The sequence below is a fragment of the Scyliorhinus torazame genome, chromosome 3 (assembly GCF_047496885.1).
Source record: "Scyliorhinus torazame isolate Kashiwa2021f chromosome 3, sScyTor2.1, whole genome shotgun sequence".
Lineage (NCBI taxonomy): Eukaryota > Metazoa > Chordata > Chondrichthyes > Carcharhiniformes > Scyliorhinidae > Scyliorhinus > Scyliorhinus torazame.
Genome location: NC_092709.1, coordinates 59,941,893 through 59,960,248, shown reverse-complemented (window position 1 = coordinate 59,960,248; position 18,356 = coordinate 59,941,893). Strand labels below are relative to the sequence as shown.

General features: G+C 49.0%; 1 protein-coding gene across 1 annotated transcript in view; it reads right to left on the bottom strand.

Annotated features, from left to right (window-relative positions):
* Positions 1–9,182: 9,182 nt before the first annotated feature.
* cetn4 (centrin 4) overlaps positions 9,183–18,356 on the bottom strand; it is a 51,504-nt gene continuing 42,330 nt past the window's right edge. Inside the window, exon 5 of the mRNA XM_072495703.1 lies at positions 9,183–9,358. Within this exon, the coding sequence (XP_072351804.1) occupies positions 9,269–9,358 (90 nt within the window). The 3' untranslated portion in view covers positions 9,183–9,268. The remainder of the gene's footprint in view (positions 9,359–18,356) is intronic.

Genomic DNA, 18,356 nt, shown 5'->3' with positions numbered 1-18,356 from the left:
AGAACTGATCCCTGCGGTACGCCACTGGCAACTGGGATCCAGGCTGAATATTTGCCATCCACCACCACTCTCTGACTTCTATCGGTTAGCCAGTTCGTTATCCAACTGGCCAAATTTCCCACTATCCCATGCCTCCTTACTTTCTGCAGAAGCCTACCATGGGGAACCTTATCAAATTCCTTACTAAAATCCATGTACACTACATCCACTGCTTTACCTCCATCCACATGCTTGGTCACCTCCTCAAAGAATTCAATAAGACTTGTAAGGCAAGACCTACCCCTCACAAATCCGTCCTGACTATCCCTAATCAAGCAGTGTCTTTCCAGATGCTCAGAAATCCTATCCTTCAGTACCCTTTCCATGACTTTGCCTACCACCGAAGTAAGACTAATTGGCCTGTAATTCCCAGGGTTATCCCCAGTCCCTTTTTTGAACAGGGGCACGACATTCGCCACTCTCCAATCCCCTGGTACCACCCCTGTTGACAGTGAGGACGAAAAGATCATTGCCAACGGCTCTGCAATTTCATCTCTTGCTTCCCATAGAATCCTTGGATATATCCCGTCAGGCCTGGGGGACTTGTCTATCCTCAAGTTTTTCAAAATGCCCAACACATCTTCCTTCCTAACAAGTATTTCCTCGAGCTTACCAGTCTGTTTCACACTATCCTCTCCAACAATATGGCCCCTCTCATTTGTAAATACAGAAGAAAAGTACTCGTTCAAGACCTCTCCTATCTCTTCAGACTCAATACACAATCTCCCGCTACTGTCCTTGATCGGACCTACCCTCGCTCTAGTCATTCTCATATTTCTCACATATGTGTAAAAGGCCTTGGGGTTTTCCTTGATCCTACCCGCCAAAGATTGTTCATGCCCTCTCTTAGATCTCCTAATCCCTTTCTACCGTTCCCTCCTGGCTATCTTGTATCCCTCCAACGCCCTGTCTGAACCTTGTTTCCTCAGCCTTACATAAGTCTCCTTTTTCCTCTTAACAAGACATTCAACCTCTCTTGTCAACCATGGTTCCCTCACTCGACCATCTCTTCCCTGCCTGACAGGGACATACATATCAAGGACACGTAGTACCTGTTCCTTGAACAAGTTCCACATTTCACTTGTGTCCTTCCCTGACAGCCTATGTTCCCAACTTATGCACTTCAATTCTTGTCTGACATCGTATTTACCCTTCCCCCAATTGTAAACCTTGCCCTGTTGCACGCACCTATCCCTCTCCATTACTAAAGTGAAAGTCACAGAATTGTGGTCACTATCTCCAAAATGCTCCCCCACTAACAAATCTATCACTTGCCCTGGTTCATTACCAAGTCCCAAATCCAATATTGCCTCTCCTCTGGTCGGACAATCTACATACGGTGTTAGAAAAGCTTCCTGGACACACTGCACAAACACCACCCCATCCAAACTATTTGATCTAAAGAATTTCCACTCAATGTTTGGGAAGTTAAAGTCACCCATGACTACTACCCTGTGACTTCTGCACCTTTTCAAAATCTGTTTCCCAATCTGTTCCTCCACATCTCTGCTACTATTGGGGGGCCTATAGAAAACTCCTAACAAGGTGACTGCTCCTTTCCTATTTCTGACTTCAACCCATACTACCTCAGTAGGCAGATACTCCTCGAACTGCCTTTCTACAGCTGTTATACTATCTCGAATTAACAATACCACCCCCCCACCTTTTTTACCACCCTCTCTAATCTTATTGAAACATCTATAACCAGGGACCTCCAACAACCATTTCTGCCCCTCTTCTATCCAAGTTTCCGTGATGGCCACCACATCGTAGTCCCAAGTACCGATCCATGCCTTAAGTTCACCCACCTTATTCCTGATGCTTCTTGCGTTGAAGTATACACACTTCAACCCATCTCCGTGCCTGCAAGTACTCTCCTTTGTCAGTGTTCCCCTCCCCAATGCCTCACTACACGCTTTGGCGTCCTGAATATCAGCTACCTTAGTTGCTGGACTACAAATCCGGTTCCCATTCCCCTGCCAAATTAGTTTAAACCCTCCCGAAGAGTACTAGAAAACCTCCCTCCCAGGATATTGGTGCCCCTCTGGTTCAGATGCAACCCGTCCTGCTTGTACAGGTCCCACCTTCCCCGGAATGCGCTCCAATTATCCAAATACCCGAAGCCCTCCCTCCTACACCATTCCTGCAGCTAAGTGTTCAGCTGCACTCTCTCCCTATTCCTAGCCTCGCTATCACGTGGAACCGGCAACAAACCAGAGATGACAACTCTGTCTGTCCTGGCTTTTAACTTCCAGCCTAACTCCCTAAACCCGTTTATTACCTCCACGCCCCTTTTCCTACCGACGTCGTTGGTACCAATGTGCACCACGACTTCTGGCTGCTCCCCCTCCCCCTTAAGGATCCTGAAGACATGATCCGAGACATCCCTGGCCCTGGCACCCGGGACGCCAGTACGGAGGCCGGAGACCAAAGCAGAGACCGACTAGAACGAGGCCCATGTAGCCACCTGGGCTATGATTGAGCAGTGCATCGGACTCAAGATGCCTCGACCGTTCCAGTGGTGCACTCCAGCACACTGCCCGGAGGGTTACCCGCTTTGTGGTGGTCTGCTGTGCCCTTCACAACCTCACACAGCAGCGGGGCAACGAGCTGGAGGCTGGTGATCAGGAACTCATGGCCACCTCAGAGGAGGAAGACGAGAATGATGAGGCGGCGCTGGACTAGCAGGGACTGGAGGACGAGGCCAGGGAGGAACCCGAGGACCAGCCGGAGGCTGCAGGACAGGCGGCAGCAGTGAGGGCCCGGCAAGACCAGCGAGCCTGGTAGGCCCTCATACTCGCCCGCTTCACATAGGACATGGCCTGGTCCGTCAACCCCCACTCCCATTTCCCACTCTCCCAGGGTATGTGTCACATCACTCCATGGTGCTGGAATTGTGTCCGTAACATCAGCAGGTCACTGTCGAGGGTAGGGGGAGGGGGATGCGGGGGGGTGATGTTAACCCGCAGAAAGCTGAGCGCCAGTGCCTCAATATATGCCATAGTCTGCCGCCTGCATGTCTGCTGAGTGCTCACTGATACGTATCACCTGCACGCAGTGTGACCGGGGAAAGGCGGGGGGGGGGGGGGGGGGGGATGCTTGGAGAGATGGGCCAAGGGTTCGGAGGAAGGCTCGCATTGCAGAAGTGACATAGGCGTCATACTGGCTGTGGACAAGGGGGTTTTACTGTGTTTTACAATACCCCACTCTCCCGACGGTGCTGCCCTCCCCACCACCCGCCCCCAGAGCCCTCGCTGTGCTTTGCCTTCCTAGCAAAGGTGTGTCTAGGTGTGTCCCCAGGATGCACATCTGAGGTGGAGGCAACCAGCTGCCTACCTCGTCCCATGGCCTTCGATGCCCCTGGCAGGCCCGAGGGCCCTTGCTCACTTGTCAGCGGCACATGCACAGCCGTGCTGCCCTGTCCCACCTGCTGGCTGTGAGACGCAACCTCAATGGAGGGGGGGAACTCGGGGAACTGATAGCCACCGTCGCCACTCCATTGGATGGATCCGGGTTGGCACCCAGTGCCCCCTCCTCCCAGTCGGTGCCCTTAGGGCCCTGGGGTTCACCTTGGTACAGAGGGGCAGCTGGTTTGAGCCCTGGCTGCCCCTGCATTATCTGGCTCTGCCAGCCCTGGCACCCTGATGCCTGCACCGTCGTGTCGACGCCCTCAGCGATGCTCCTCAGTGACTGGGCTGTGCTCTGCAGCGCCTCAGCAATGCCCACCTGTGACTGGGACAAACTCAACAGCGCCTCGGCCATTCCCATCCGGAATGCTAAAAAAAGATGAATGACCTCATTTGCGTTGCTAGGGTAAATAAACCCCCAGCTGTTCACGCTTATCCCAATGAATGGTACAAGGTACACGGGTCTCAATGGCACAGTGATACGGTCATCCCTCATGGCCCCACTGCAGTCCATCCACTCTGCAGGTGAAAAGGACACTCTGGGTCCCTCACCCTTCCACACTCAGAGCTCACATGTGGGAGGAGGGTGGGGCAGGGCATTCAGGTGTTGAGGGAACCAGCAAGCACCGCAGATGCCATGCTCTCCGAGTCTTATCATTCTGCATGGGCTCACCCCTTTGGAGGATACTGACCAGAATCCTTCTGGACAACTTGCAGTGCATCAATTACATGCCACACACTATTTGTAAGACTGGAAGCATGAGAAATACATGAAACCCAATTGCTCTTAACCCTATCTTCTCTCTTTTAACAGGAAAAGTTAAGGCGCAAGAGAGGGAAAAGACAGGAAGCGGCTCGCCTGACCTCAAGAACCAGTTCAAGAAGCAGGCAAGCCAGCTGGCTGGAGAGGATCCAGACCAAGCCTGCGGAGACAGAGAAGTTGGCGGGCCGCCTCCATTCAGTAAAGATGCATGCATATTCCATAGAAACTGAAGCACCATGTGTTCCTCTATGTTGAAGGCAGTTTTTACAGTCACATGTTCTCTCCTGTCACTTACAGGTGCAAGCAAAAAGAGGCAATTCATCCAGCCCACAGGAGGACCAAGGACATTGAAGAAGAGGAAGAAATGACACCACAGCAGTTACCAGCCCCCTCCACCTGTGCAGACACGCACCTCAGTGGGTACTAGATGTAATTCAGGCCAGATCTCACATTTTGGTAGTCGTGGTTGTTATTACCATTGACATTCAGTCACTTTATCCCCCGCCCCCCCATAACCTTGACCATCCAGGTGTGACATTTGATCTTCCCAGGGTTACCCTTCAACCCATCCCCATCCATCCTGTGCAGGTGAATGTTCACGTCTCCTACCTTCCCGAGGAACCCATCCCTGTGATGGTAGACGTGCCCCCACCTCCCCTCTCATTCTGCCGGCCACAGGAATCCCTCAGCGCCACTTCACCCATCACCAAACCCTCACCTTTCCACCTTACCGGCTCCCACTAACCCCTTTAGCCCCCCACCAACCCTCCGAGTGTGCCCCTAGGGCTCATCAATTGACAACACAGCACCCTCCCTCTGAACACTTTTCCCCTCTTCCTCCCCATGCCCGTTCACACCTGCACAACCTCCTTCATCTTTGTTCACACCTCCACTCCCCCCCCCCCCCCCAACCCGCTCTCCAGCTCAACCCTTCACACCCTCGCCCATTCCATGACCCCCGCTGCATCTCTTTCACCTACCACCACCCTTGCCCCCCTCTAGACTGCCACCCCCAACCTTACATTCACCTCCTCCCCATCTAATGTCAACCCCAACCCAGACCATCGCTTCCCAACAGTACCTCCTGTAGCCATCCACCTGCAGCTGTAAATCCACCTTCCGGAAGCTGCTGCAGTGAGAAGATCCATGTAGTTAATGTTCCAGGGTGATGTTCCAGTATTCATGGTTGCTGGAGGTCTCCATTCCAATCTCAAAGGCCTCAGGCCTTTTTCAGGTTGGCTGTCCCAGGCCTTTTTTAGGTTAAGTACCAATGTGTCTATATCATGTATATCATGTTAGTTCAGATATGTTCTGGACTGGTACAAAATTCCACTGGTGATGCGGATATTTGGGCGAGCGCGGGGGGGGGGTGGAAGAAGCATTCAAAGAACAAAGAAAAGTACAGCACAGGAACAGGCCCTTCGCCCCTCCAAGCCCGTGCCGACCATGCTGCCCGTCTAAACTAAAATCTTCTACACTTCCTGGGTCCATATCCCTCTATTCCTAACCTATTCATGTATTTGTCAAGATGCCCCTTAAATGTCACTATCGCCCCTGCTTCCACCACCTTCTCCGTCAGCGAGTTCCAGGCACCCATTACTCTGTGTAAAAAACTTGCCTTGTACATCTCCTCTAGTCCTTGCACCTCGCACCTTAAACCTATGCCCCCTAGTAATTGACCCCTCTACCCTGGGGAAAAGCCTCTGACTATCCACTCTGTCTATGCCGCTCATAATTTTGTAGACCTCTATCAGGTCGCCCCTCAACCTTCGTAGTTCCAGTGAGAACAAACCAAGTTTATTCAACCGCTCCTCATAGCTAATGCCCTCCATACCAGGCAACATCCTGGTAAATATCATCTGCACCCTCTCTAAAGCCTCCACATCCTTCTGGTAGTGTGGCGACCAGAATTGAACACTATACTCCAAGTGTGGCCTAACTAAGGTTCTATACAGCTACAACATGACTTGCCAATTCTTATACTCAATGCCCCAGCCAATGAAGGCAAGCATGCCGTATGCCTGCATGACTACCTTCTCCACCTGTGTTGCCCCTTTCAGTGACCTGTGGACCTGTACACCTAGATCTCTCTGACTTTCAATACTCTTGAGGGTTCTACCATTCACTGTATATTCCCTACTTGCATTGGACCTTCCAAAATGCATTACCTCACATTTGTCCGGATTAAATTCCATCTGCCATCTCTCCGCCCAAGTCTCCAAACAATCTAAATCCTGCTGTATCCTCTGGCAGTCCTCATCGCTATCCGCAATTCCACCAACCTTTGTGCAAACTTACTAATCAGACCAGTTATATTTTCCTCCAAATCATTTATATATACTACGAACAGCAAAGGTCCCAGCACTGATCCCGGCGGAACACCTCTAGTCACAGCCCTCCAATTAGAAAAGCACCCTTCCATTGCTACTCTCTGCCTTCTATGACCTAGCCAGTTCTGTATCCACCTTGCCAGCTCACCCCTGATCCCGTGTGACTTCACCTTTTGTACCAGTCTACCATGAGGGACCTTGTCAAAGGCCTTACTGAAGTCCATATAGACAACATCCACTGCCCTACCTGCATCAATCATCTTTGTGACCTCTTCGAAAAACTCTATCAAGTTAGTGAGACACAACCTCCCCTTCACAAAACCATGCTGCCTCTCATTAATACGTCCATTTGCATCCAAATGGGAGTAGATCCTGTCTCGAAGAATTCTCTCCAGTAATTTCCCTACCACTGACATAAGGCTCACCGGCCTGTAGTTCCCTGGATTATCCTTGCTACCCTTCTTAAACAAAGGAACAACATTGACTATTCTCCAGTCCTCAGAGACATCACCTGAAGACAGTGAGGATCCAAAGATTTCTGTCAAGGCCTCAGCAATTTCCTCTCTAGCCTCCTTCAGTATTGTGGGGTAGATCCCATCCGGTCCAGGCGACATATCTACTTTAATATTTTTCAAGACACCCAACACCTCGTCTTTTTGGATCTCAATGTGACCCAGGCTATCAACACACCCTTCTCCAGACTCAACATCCACCAATTCCTTCTCTTTTGGTGAATACTGATGCAAAGTATTCATTTAGTACCTCGCCCATTTCCTCTGGCTCCACACATAGATTCCCTTACCTATCCTTCAGTGAGCCAACCCTTTCCCTGGCTGCCCTCTTGCTTTTTATGTATGTGTAAAAAGCCTTGGGATTTTCCTTAAGCCTATTTGTCAATGATTTTTTGTGACCTCTTCTAGCCCTCCTAACTCTTTGCTTAAGTTCCTTCCTACTTTCCTTATATTCCACACAGGCTTCGTCTGTTCCCAGCCTTCTAGCCCTGACAAATGCCTCCTTTTTCTTTTTGACGAGACCTACAATATCACTCGTTATCCAAGGTTCCCTAAATTTGCCGTATTTATCCTTCTTCCGCACAGGAACATGCCGGTCCTGAATTCCTTTCAACTAACATTTGAAAGCCTCCCACATGTCAGATGTTGATTCACCCTCAAACATCCTCCCCCAATCTAGGTTCTTCAGCTCCCGCCCAATATTGTTATAATTAGCCTTCCCCCAATTTAGCACATTCCTTTCAGGCCTTCTTCTGCATCCCGTTAACAAGGTGCAAAATGGTTTCACGCTAGCCTCTAGTGGGAATGGTGATCCGCCATGAGCAAATGTTCCAGCTGCCATTTTACACCGGCAGGAAAATAGGAGTTTACAGCTCCCACTGCAGTATCGCCCTCCCTGCATTAAACCCACCACAGGAGGCCTGGAAAATTCCACCATTAACTCACTTTTCTCTCTTTCCTGATGCTGCCACACCTGCTGAGTATTTCCAGCATTTCCTGTTTTTTCTAGGGAGTAGGGGGATTTCTGTTCTAAAGTTGAAATTTAGTTGCCATCAGCAAGAAAAAACAAAGGGGAATTTATTCTATTTCATCCTTTTATATTTGAGCAAGGAATTCATGGGAAAGATATTGGACACCTGAAATGGAGAGCTTTCCTATTTTCCAGCATAAACATCCCACAGCTTGAACCAGGAGGAGGGGGCACTGGGTGCCATTCCGGATCTCAATGGTAGAAAATACATAAAACATATTTAACTTCAATCAAAACCATGTTTCATAAAACAAAAACAAAAATATATTTCAAAGCTTTTTCTGATACAATGAACACATAATTTTATTTGTGTGCTCGAGTACCAAGTCACACTTTGTCATATGTGCCATTAAAACTGGGTGGAGAATTACCCCCAAAATCAACCCCAATAAAAGTTTTTTACTTTTTAGAATTCAAAGGGTAAAGTAAAAACAGCTTTGTAAAAAAAATTATACTTATATACTTACCCCAACTGACAGTTCCCCATTTCCCAGTGATTCCACCAGACCCAAAATAAAACACCGAATGTAGGGCCTATGGTCTATTTACAAAAGAGTAATTAGACTACCCACAGACAAAGTACAATAAAGATTTTTTTAAAACACGTTTGAGTGATTTGAATGGCACCATTGGTAAGATCACTTCAAATATTCACAGTCATTTCAAATTAATATTTGACATAAGAGCACCGCACAGTTTTATCAGAATATAACACTGGTTTTGCACATTTTTTAAAAAAATACAGTACCCGTTTTGACTGTATACTGCAATACATCTTAATTGTGATAAATCTTAATTGCAATAAATCTTTAGTGGAACCAGACTTCAGTGGCACTTGAAGGCACATGTTCTATAAAGGGAAAGTGGAATATAATAATCGGGAATATTACTGTAAAGTCACTTAACTGCTACTTCAAAATACTATAGAAACTGAATTACACAACGCCAACTGGAGCAACAGGGTTCAAGATGCAGCAGAAATAGAATTTATCAATCTCTTTCACAAAAATGAGCAAACTATTGATTGTTGTGAAGGGGAATATTGTTTGAATTTGGATTTTCTGGGTTTAATTTAAATAAATGATATTGAATTCAAATATATCAAAGCCAAACAAATTTTCTTCATTCTTTATTAATTAAATACAGACACAACTAGTACTACTTTGGGACTGTAGGACAATATAAAATTAATAGAGGCTTGTTTTTTTCATGATCCGTAAAAATTCTTGTTCATTTATCTCACCATCACCATCACGATCAGCTTCATCAATCATTTCCTGTTTAGGAATGGAAAATAAAACTTTAAACACATTATTTGAAGTGGCATTTCTTCCTTTCTGATCACAAAACTGTAAACCTATTTGAAAAATATTTTAAGAAAAGAAACAGTATACACACATATGCTAGCAGATCGTCAGTGAATTAAGTGTTTAAGTGAATGCGAGGATTTGTTGCTTTATGGGAGGTGACTGGAAGGGCCAGATTTGCTGGAGTGAGGATCTTGTGGCATAATAGCCACGGTAGCACAGTGGTTATCACTGCTGCTTCACAGCACCAGGGTCCCAGGTTCAATTCCCGGCTTGGGTCACTGTCTATGCGCAGCCTGCACGTTCTTCTGCGCAGTCTGCATGTTCTCCTTGTGTCTGCGTGGGTTTCCTCCGAAAGACGTGCTGTTAGGTAATTTGAGCATTCTGAATTCTCCCTTTGTGTACTGAAACTGGTGCCGGAATGTGGCAACTAGGGCCTTTTCACTGTAACTCCATTGCAATGTTAATGTAAACCTACTTGTGACAATAAAGATGACTGTTATTATTATATCCCACATGGGACCTACGAGGTGGGAATGCTTGTCTTCCCCGTGCTCCTTGCGGAGTACGAGCCCCCCCACTAGGGGTGGGATAGCTCAATTACCCAATGTATACAAGGTCGACCAGTAAGGCATCGACGAGGGAGGAACCACATATACACTACCGGGTAGTATATATATTGTAAATGAAACTTTGTTCTTATTTTACTCGGTGTGGACTCACCATGTCCTTAAGGTGATGAGGAATAAACTGTTTTGCTGTTGATAAACCATCGGAGTGAGGATGGACCCCATGATATTTAGTTCCCCTGTATAAGTGGCCAAACGAACCGCTGTGTCTGCCAAAGATAAAGTATGCACTCCTTGTTTGATAAGATCAAAAGTGCTCTGCGCTACCACAGAAACGTTTGCTCCGTATCTAGCTCCTTTTGGAATATATGAACATTCACTTGTATTGGAACATGAATAGGGGCCACAAGGAATCCCAGAGGTACTCGTGACCAATAACTGGGCACTTTCACTAGTGAAGAGTTTGCCACTTTTGTAAAGAGCACCGGGATTTGGCATGTCTGCACCATCCGGCATCGAATGGATTGGCAGAGAGGGTGGTTCAGACGGTTAAAAGGGGACTCAAGAAACAGGCGTCTAGCTAATGGACACGAGACTGGCAAAATTTTTATTCATGTTCAGGACCACGCCACATGCAGTAACTGGGGTAGTTTCTGCTGAGACGTTAATGGGTCGTAGACTTTGTCCACGACTATGTTTGATTCTATCAGGCATTGGTGCGAAGGTGCACCATAATCAAGATCTGAAAAGGGCATTGCCCAGTTTGAGGTTGACCTCTTCGACACTTCGCACCCTGAAACCGCGGTGTTCGTTTGGAGCTTCAATGATGGTGCTCGCTGGCTCTCTGGGATTGTCATCCGTCAAACAGGACTAGTCTCTTACCAAGTTCGGGTCTGGGGGCAAGTAATGAAATGGCACCTGGATCACATTCACTCATGGAGGCTGCTTCCTCGTGAAGTGCCTTGAGCAAAGTCAGTCCTGAATCCTCCAGCTCCATTGCTGAGCCACTCTGCTGTGACGCATCCAGTCTCGACGCCAACATGCCGGACATTGTATGTTCCAACTCCAAAATAGAGACATAGACCTCAGAGGTCTTGGACACCGACCTCGTAGTTCAGCCGCCTCCTGACGATCATCCTGCCACGACATTCCTGCCACACGGCGTTCACCAACGAGGTATACGCCAACTGATCCAGGGCATCAGCTCCATGATGACTTGCTGGAGCCGAAGAGACTCTTGACGTCCTCTGCCTGCTCCTCCTTCTCTGCCTCATTGATCGTCAAGGGAGTCTTCGGACTTCCGGGGGGGGGGGATGGAATATCCCCTACCGGGTGGGAATGCTGATATGAGCTCACCTGTTTGGGTAATTGAGTTACCCCGACCCTATGTATAGAAGGTCGGCCAGGAAGGCACCGACAAGGCAAAAACCCAGTATGTGTCACGGGATAGTATACATATTGTTTGTGTAAATAAAACTTATTAAAAATAGCTTTTTTTCGCATATATATATATATTTTCCCTCTCTTGTTGAATACTCTATTCCAAAACTTGCTCCTGGACAGAATTTTTACTTCAGTTAGCATATGCTAAGCTTTACAATAACTCTTTCCAGAAATTTGATTGTACGTTGCTTTAATGCGGGCTGTCTTTTCAAAACACACTGGTAAGATCGGTGTGAATAGTACACTCGCTGTGAGGGGTATTCACTTCTTTTGGGGAGGCGATGTAAGCTTTTCTCTCCTTTCTTATTTTTTTTTCTTCTTTGCCTTTTCCAAATATACATACATATTTTCCTTTTGGTCAGTTTTTTTACATTTTTCAGGTGCAGGAATTCTGGGTACAGAAATATTCAACCCTTTATTTGCAATGGTTAATCTGTGGGAACCATAGACCTTTCTATGCTTTTGCTATTATAATGTCTTCTAAAACTAAGGCCGCACAGGGTGAATGCCTAATCAATTTTATCACATGGAATGTGAAAGCTCTAAATCACCCAGTTAAAAGAAATAAAGTTCTCTCTCATTTACATCATTTGAAAGTGGACATTGTCTTCCTGTAGGAAGCTCACTTATGAACATCTGATCATTTTTGAATGCAAATGGTTGGGCAGATGTTTGATTCTAATTTTCATAGTAAAGCGAGAGGTGCAGCGATTCTAATCCATAAATGCATTTTCAGGTTAGAGCTGACCATTCTAGTTAATGTCTATGTACCCAACTAAAGGATCACCTCTTCATTTCAAAATTATTTGTGTAAATTTTCTGGTCCCGCCCACTGCAGGAATCATTATGGGCGGGTCAGAAAATTTGACGGTTAGAGACTTTATACTGAGGACAGACTAGTGACCCTAAAGGAAATAACAAAAATACTGGAACTACCAAACGGAAATGAACTCCAACAACCACAGGTCAAAATCCCAAGGAGCCAACAGCTTACCCACTGACCTCGAGAAGCACAATGCAAGAGGAGTTACTGGACACGGACAGTCTGGGGAAGGGAAACTGCGGGGACCTATAAAGACGACTATTAGAAAGGACGTGCTCCCCACTGGATGAGACACGGGAAAAATGGTAGGAAAATCTAGGGACAGAAATACTCAGAGCGAAGCACTGAGTAGGGCCATCTCCAACTCCTCATACAGCTGAAAGTGGTGCACAGAGCAAATGAGTAGGTTCTTCCCGGAGGTGGAGGAGAAATGTGAACGGTGCCAGGGAGGCCCGCCCAACCATGCCCACATGTTTTAGGCGTGCCCCAGGCTTGTCAGGTTTTGGACAGCCTTCTTCGAGGCAATGTCCAAAGTGGAAGGGGTGAGGGTGGAGCCGTGCCCAAATGTGGCACTCTTAGAGATATTGGACTAGCCAGAACTATTTATGGGGAAGAGGGCAGAGGCCCTTGCCTTTCCTTCCCTAATCGTCCACCGGAGAATCCTCCACGACTGGCGATCAGAAGCACCACCCACTGCTGCAGATTGGCTGGCAGACCTGTCTTTCTCCACCTGGCGAAGATCAAATTCGCTATCTGAGGGTCAGAGGGTGGCTTCCACAAAGCGTGGACGCCAATCACCAACTTGATCCAGGACCTGTTCGAGGCCAACAGCCAAATGAGCGGCGGCGGGGGCGGACGCACGGGAGCCAACAGGACCACAGGGAAAGTGCGTGGAGTGGGGGAGGAGGCCAGAGAAAAAGTGCGTGTTGGGGGGGGGGGGGGGGGGGGGGGGGGGGGGGGGGGGGAGAGAGCTAGAAAACGGCCGATACAAATATCAGGGGGCCAAGACCACAAGAAATGGAACCCCCAAAGAGATGCCGAAAACAGGATATGGGAGGGAGGGGGGGAAAGAGAGAAGGGATGAGGCCAATTAATAGAAGGGAAAGACACCGCACACATGTAAACAGCAGATAACTGCCCATTGTAACCCAGGAAAGGACCCCGAACCAACAAATGGAGGGGGTGGGAGAGGACCGTGGGGGAGCGAGGATCGGTACAGAGGTGCTTGTTTATTGTAACCAACGCATCTATCCTTACCGAACATAGTGTATAAAATGTAAAAACTTCAATAAAATTAAATAATATGCAAATTTATGTTAATATGTTGAAATCAGGTTCACGTCCAAACTACGTCACCACCAAGGGGTGAGGAAGATCTCAAACTGAGCTCTCACCAGCGCAAATCCCGTTTTTGGCTGCCTGCGAGATTTAGCGGGAATTTTAGGATTTGTAGTCACAGCTAAAGGGGCAGGCAGATCGTGGCCATAGTTTCAAGTCAGGATGGTTGTGGGGCTTGGAGGGGAACTTGCAGATGATGTTCTTATAATTCTGCTGCCTTCATCCTTCTAGCTGGTAGAGGATGTGGGTTTCGAAGACGCTGTTGGAGGAACCTTGTGAGTTGCTGCAATGCATTTGGTGGAGGGTTCACACTGCTGCCACTGTGCGTCCATTGATGGACTGGGTTCCCATCATGCAGGCTGCTCTGCCCTGGATGATGTTGAGCATTGTTGGAGCCGCACTCATCCAAGCAAGTGGAGAGTATTCTATTGTGCCTTACTAATAGTAGAGAGCCTTTGGGGAATCAAGAGCTGAGCTACTCATCTCAGAATTCCCAGCTTCTGATCTGCTCTTGTAACAACTAAAATATTTATACAGCTGGTCTAGTTCAGATCCTGGTCAATGGTAACCCCCAAAATGTTCTTAGTGGGGGATGCAGCGATGGTAATGTCAAGAGGAGATGGTTAGATTCTCTCTCGTTGGAGATGGTCACTTCCTGGCATTTTTGTGGTGTGATTGTTGTCACAATATACACCAGTATATCATGGTGCAGACACACACTGATGGACACACAGTGGGACCAATCAACACACACAACACCGCAGCCAATCACCAGTTAGAGCACATGCACGACAAAGACAGGGGGCATCAGAGTTCCCGCTCATTCGAGCTGCAGCTAGCTAGGAGGACAGAGCTCACAGCCTGCAGCACAGACATTCACCATGTGCTGAGTGCATCGACTGGTTAAAGCTAGTATAGTGTTAACCCACAGTCAGAGTATGTTACAACAGTTAATGATTCAATAAAATAGTGTTCGCCTATTTCAAGTGTTGGTGACCTGTATGTGTTCCACGGATCCAGAGCACCCAACACAACATGATACCAGGAGTTGAGGGATATTAGCACTTCATAGACCTACCTGCAAGTGATCTGCCTTCCGCCAGCATTCCGTCATCCTGCAACATGGACAACATCAGCCCGCTGCCGCCGCTCCGCATCGCCGGCAACCTAGGGGGCCAACTGGAAGATGTTCAAACAGCACATCCAGCTCTTCCTTGAGGCCACAGACAGGGAGAACGCCTCGGATACCAGGAAGATTGCTCTCCTCCTCTCCACGGCCGGAGACCATGCCATCCACATTTTCAATTCTCTCACCTTTGCGGATGAAGAAGATAAAAAAAAGTTCAAGATGGCCCTTCTCAAGTTTGACACTCACTGCAGCATAGAGGTGAATGAAAGTTTTGAGCGCTACGTGTTCTAACAGCGTTGCAGGGTAAGGATAAACCTTTCCAATCCTTTCTCAAGCACCTCCGCATCCTTGCGCAGTCTTGCAGCTACGGGCCCACCTCCGACTCCATGATACGCGACCAGATCGTTTTCGGCGTTCAGTCGGATCCCCTACGACAGCAGCTCCTCAAAGTAAAGCAGCTCACCCCAGCGACCGCCATTGAGACCTGTGTCTTACACAAAAACGGCACGAGTCGGTATTCCCACATCCAAGCGGCTGAAATGGCGCGGCAAGCTCCCCACGAGGTGGAATGGGTCCAAGCGATTGAGCAACTCCAGGGCCTCAGCCTGGATGAGGGCGGCCATTTCGCGCGCTTTTTGCGGACTCCCGCGCTTGTGCACACCAAACGAGGGGACGGCGACGTCGAAGAACGTAATGCGCAGGAGCGCACCACGCATGACCGCACTGCGTATGCGCGGTGGTGCAGCGAGCATGCTGACGCTACAACGTGCGCCAACTGTGGCTCCGCCCATTTAAAACGGCAATGCCCTACCAAATCTCGACAATGCCTAAGATGTGGCAGACTTGGCCACTATGCTGCCTTCTGCCAAGCAGCTCAGCCTGCCAATTCATACCGCTTCAGCCAGCCTCGCAGGAATGTCCGGGCAATTCAACCCACGGTCACCGAGTCCGATGCGGACCTCCCACACAGCAGTGACACCGAGGACCCGAAGGCGCCTTTTCGAGTCGGTGTTGTGACAAAAAACAGGCTGTCCCCGAAGCAAAGACACCAGTCGCTGTCGGTATTCAGCATCGATCCAGACGATGAGTGGTGTGCCACCCTGACGGTCAACCGGTCCCAAATACAATTCCGCCTGGACACTGGTGCCTCCGCCAATCTCATTGCTGTCTGACTTCCAAAGCCTTCGTGTCAAGCCAGCCATCCTTCCATCAGCCTGCCAGCTATTGGATTACAATGGCAATGTCATTGCTGCTAGCGGCTCGTGCCAACTTGAAGTGACGCACAGGTCACGCAAAGCCATCCTTCCTTTTGAAATCGTGGGCTCCTCGAAAGCCTCCCTGCTTGGCTTGCAGGCATGTAAGCTGTTGAACCTAGTTCAGAGAGTTCACTCTCTCTCTCCTGATGACACATCTGCCTTTCAGGACACGGACTTCAGGGCACAACTCGACGCCATCACCGACCAGTACCACGACGTCTTCGAAGGCATGGGCACGCTCCCATATACCTACAAGATCTTACGGAAACAGAATGCCACGCCTGTGGTGCACGCACCTCGCAGGGTCCCAGCACCCCTTAAGGACCGCCTCAAGCAGCAGCTGCAGGACCTCCAGGACCAAGGAGTGATCTCCAGAGTCACGAAAGCAACCGACTGGGTCAGTTCCATGGTATGTGTGAAAAAGCCTTCCGGCGAATTGACAATTTGCATTGATCCAAAGGATCTAAATCGCAATATCATGAGGGAGCATTATCCAGTTACCAAGCGCGAAGAGATCACATGCGAGATGGCTCGTGCCAAGCTCTTCACCAAACTCAACGCCTCAATAGGATTCTGACAAATCCAGCTCGACAAATCCAGCAGGAAACTGTACATTCAATACCCCCTTTGGCAGATATTGTTACAACAGGATGCCGTTTGGGATCATATCTGCTTCAGAAGTGTTCCATAGGATCATGGAACAAATGATGGAAGGCATTGAAGGTGTTCGCGTCTATGTCGACGACATAATCATTTGGTCCACCAAATGCAGGAGCATGTCAGTCGCCTCCAGCGTGTGTTCAACTGCATACGTGAGCAGGGCCTACACCTCAACAGGGCCAAATGCTATTTTGGTTAGACGGAACTCAAGTTCCTCAGGGACCACATGTCCCAGTTGGGTGTGCGGCCGGAAGCAGACAAGGTTGCTGCTATCACAGCCATGAAAACGCCAGAGGACAAGAAGGCGGTCCTCCGATTTCTGGGCATGGTCAACTTTTAGGGAAGTTCATTCCTAACCTCGCCTCTCATACCACGGCTCTCAGGAGCCTGGTCAGGAAGACGACAGACTTCCAATGGCTCCCTGCCCACGAGCGCGAATGGAGAGAACTCAAAACCAAACTCACCACGGCCCCGGTCTTAGCTTTCTTTGATCCAGCAAAATCTTTGCTCCTGCAACGCGATGAGGCCTCTTCACGGGCTCCCGTTGCATATGCGTCATGCGCCATGACCCCCACAGAACAGCGCTACGCACAGATAGAAAAGGAGTGCCTGGGCCTTCTGACCGGTGTGGTTAAATTTCACAATTATGTGTACGGACTTCCTCAATTCACCATCGAGACCGACCATCGCCCACTGGTCAATATAATACAGAAAGACTTGAACGACATGACGCCTCGCCTCCAACGTATTCTTCTCAAGCTCCGGCGATACGACTTCCAGCTGGTATACACCCCAGGCAAAGACCTCATCATTGCCGACGCTCTCTCCAGGGCAGTCAACACTCCATGTGACCCAGCAGGATTAGTCTGCCACATTGACGCCCATGTGGAACTTCGTGGCCTCCAATCTACCTGCCACGGATGAACGCCTCGTCCAAATTCGCTGCGAGATGGCGGCTGACCCTTTGCTACAGCGTGTCATGCGCCACCTAACAGACAGGTGGCTCAAGGGCCAATGCCCTCAGTTCTATAATGTCAGAGATGATCTGGCGGTAGTAGACAGGGTTCTTCTGAAACTGGACCGCATTGTCATCCCACATAGCATGTGCCAGCTCGTCCTGGAACAGCTACACGAGGGCTATCTTGGCGTGGAAAAGTGCCGCTGATGGGCCCGAGAGGCAGTGTACTGGCCCGGCATTAATGACGACATAGCCAACACAGTGCTCATCTGCCCCACGTGTCAGCGCTTCCAGCCGGCCCAACCACGTGAGACCCTGCAGCCCCATGAGTTGGTCACGTCACCTTGGACCAAGGTGGGCATCGACCTGTTCCACATGCTGGGTAGAGACTACGTCCTGATTGTGGACTACTTTTCCAATTACCCGGAGGTGATACAGTTGCACGACATCACATCGTCTGCAGTCATCCGTGCCTGTAAGGACACCTTTGCTCGACACGGGATCCCACTCACGGTTATGTCGGACAACGGCCCCTGCTTCGCAAGCCAGGAATGGTCCAACTTTGCCAGACGGTACAATTTTGCACATGTGACATCCAGTCCCCTGTACCTACAATCTAACGGCAAAGCAGAGAAGGGCATCCACATAGTCAAACAACTCCTCTGCAAGGCTGCCGATGCTGGGTCCGATTTCTACCTTGCCTTGCTGGCCTATCGCTCCGCCCCACTGTCCACTGGCCTGTCGCCAGCCCAGTTGCTTATGGGTCGCACCCCGAGGACGACGTGCCGTCCA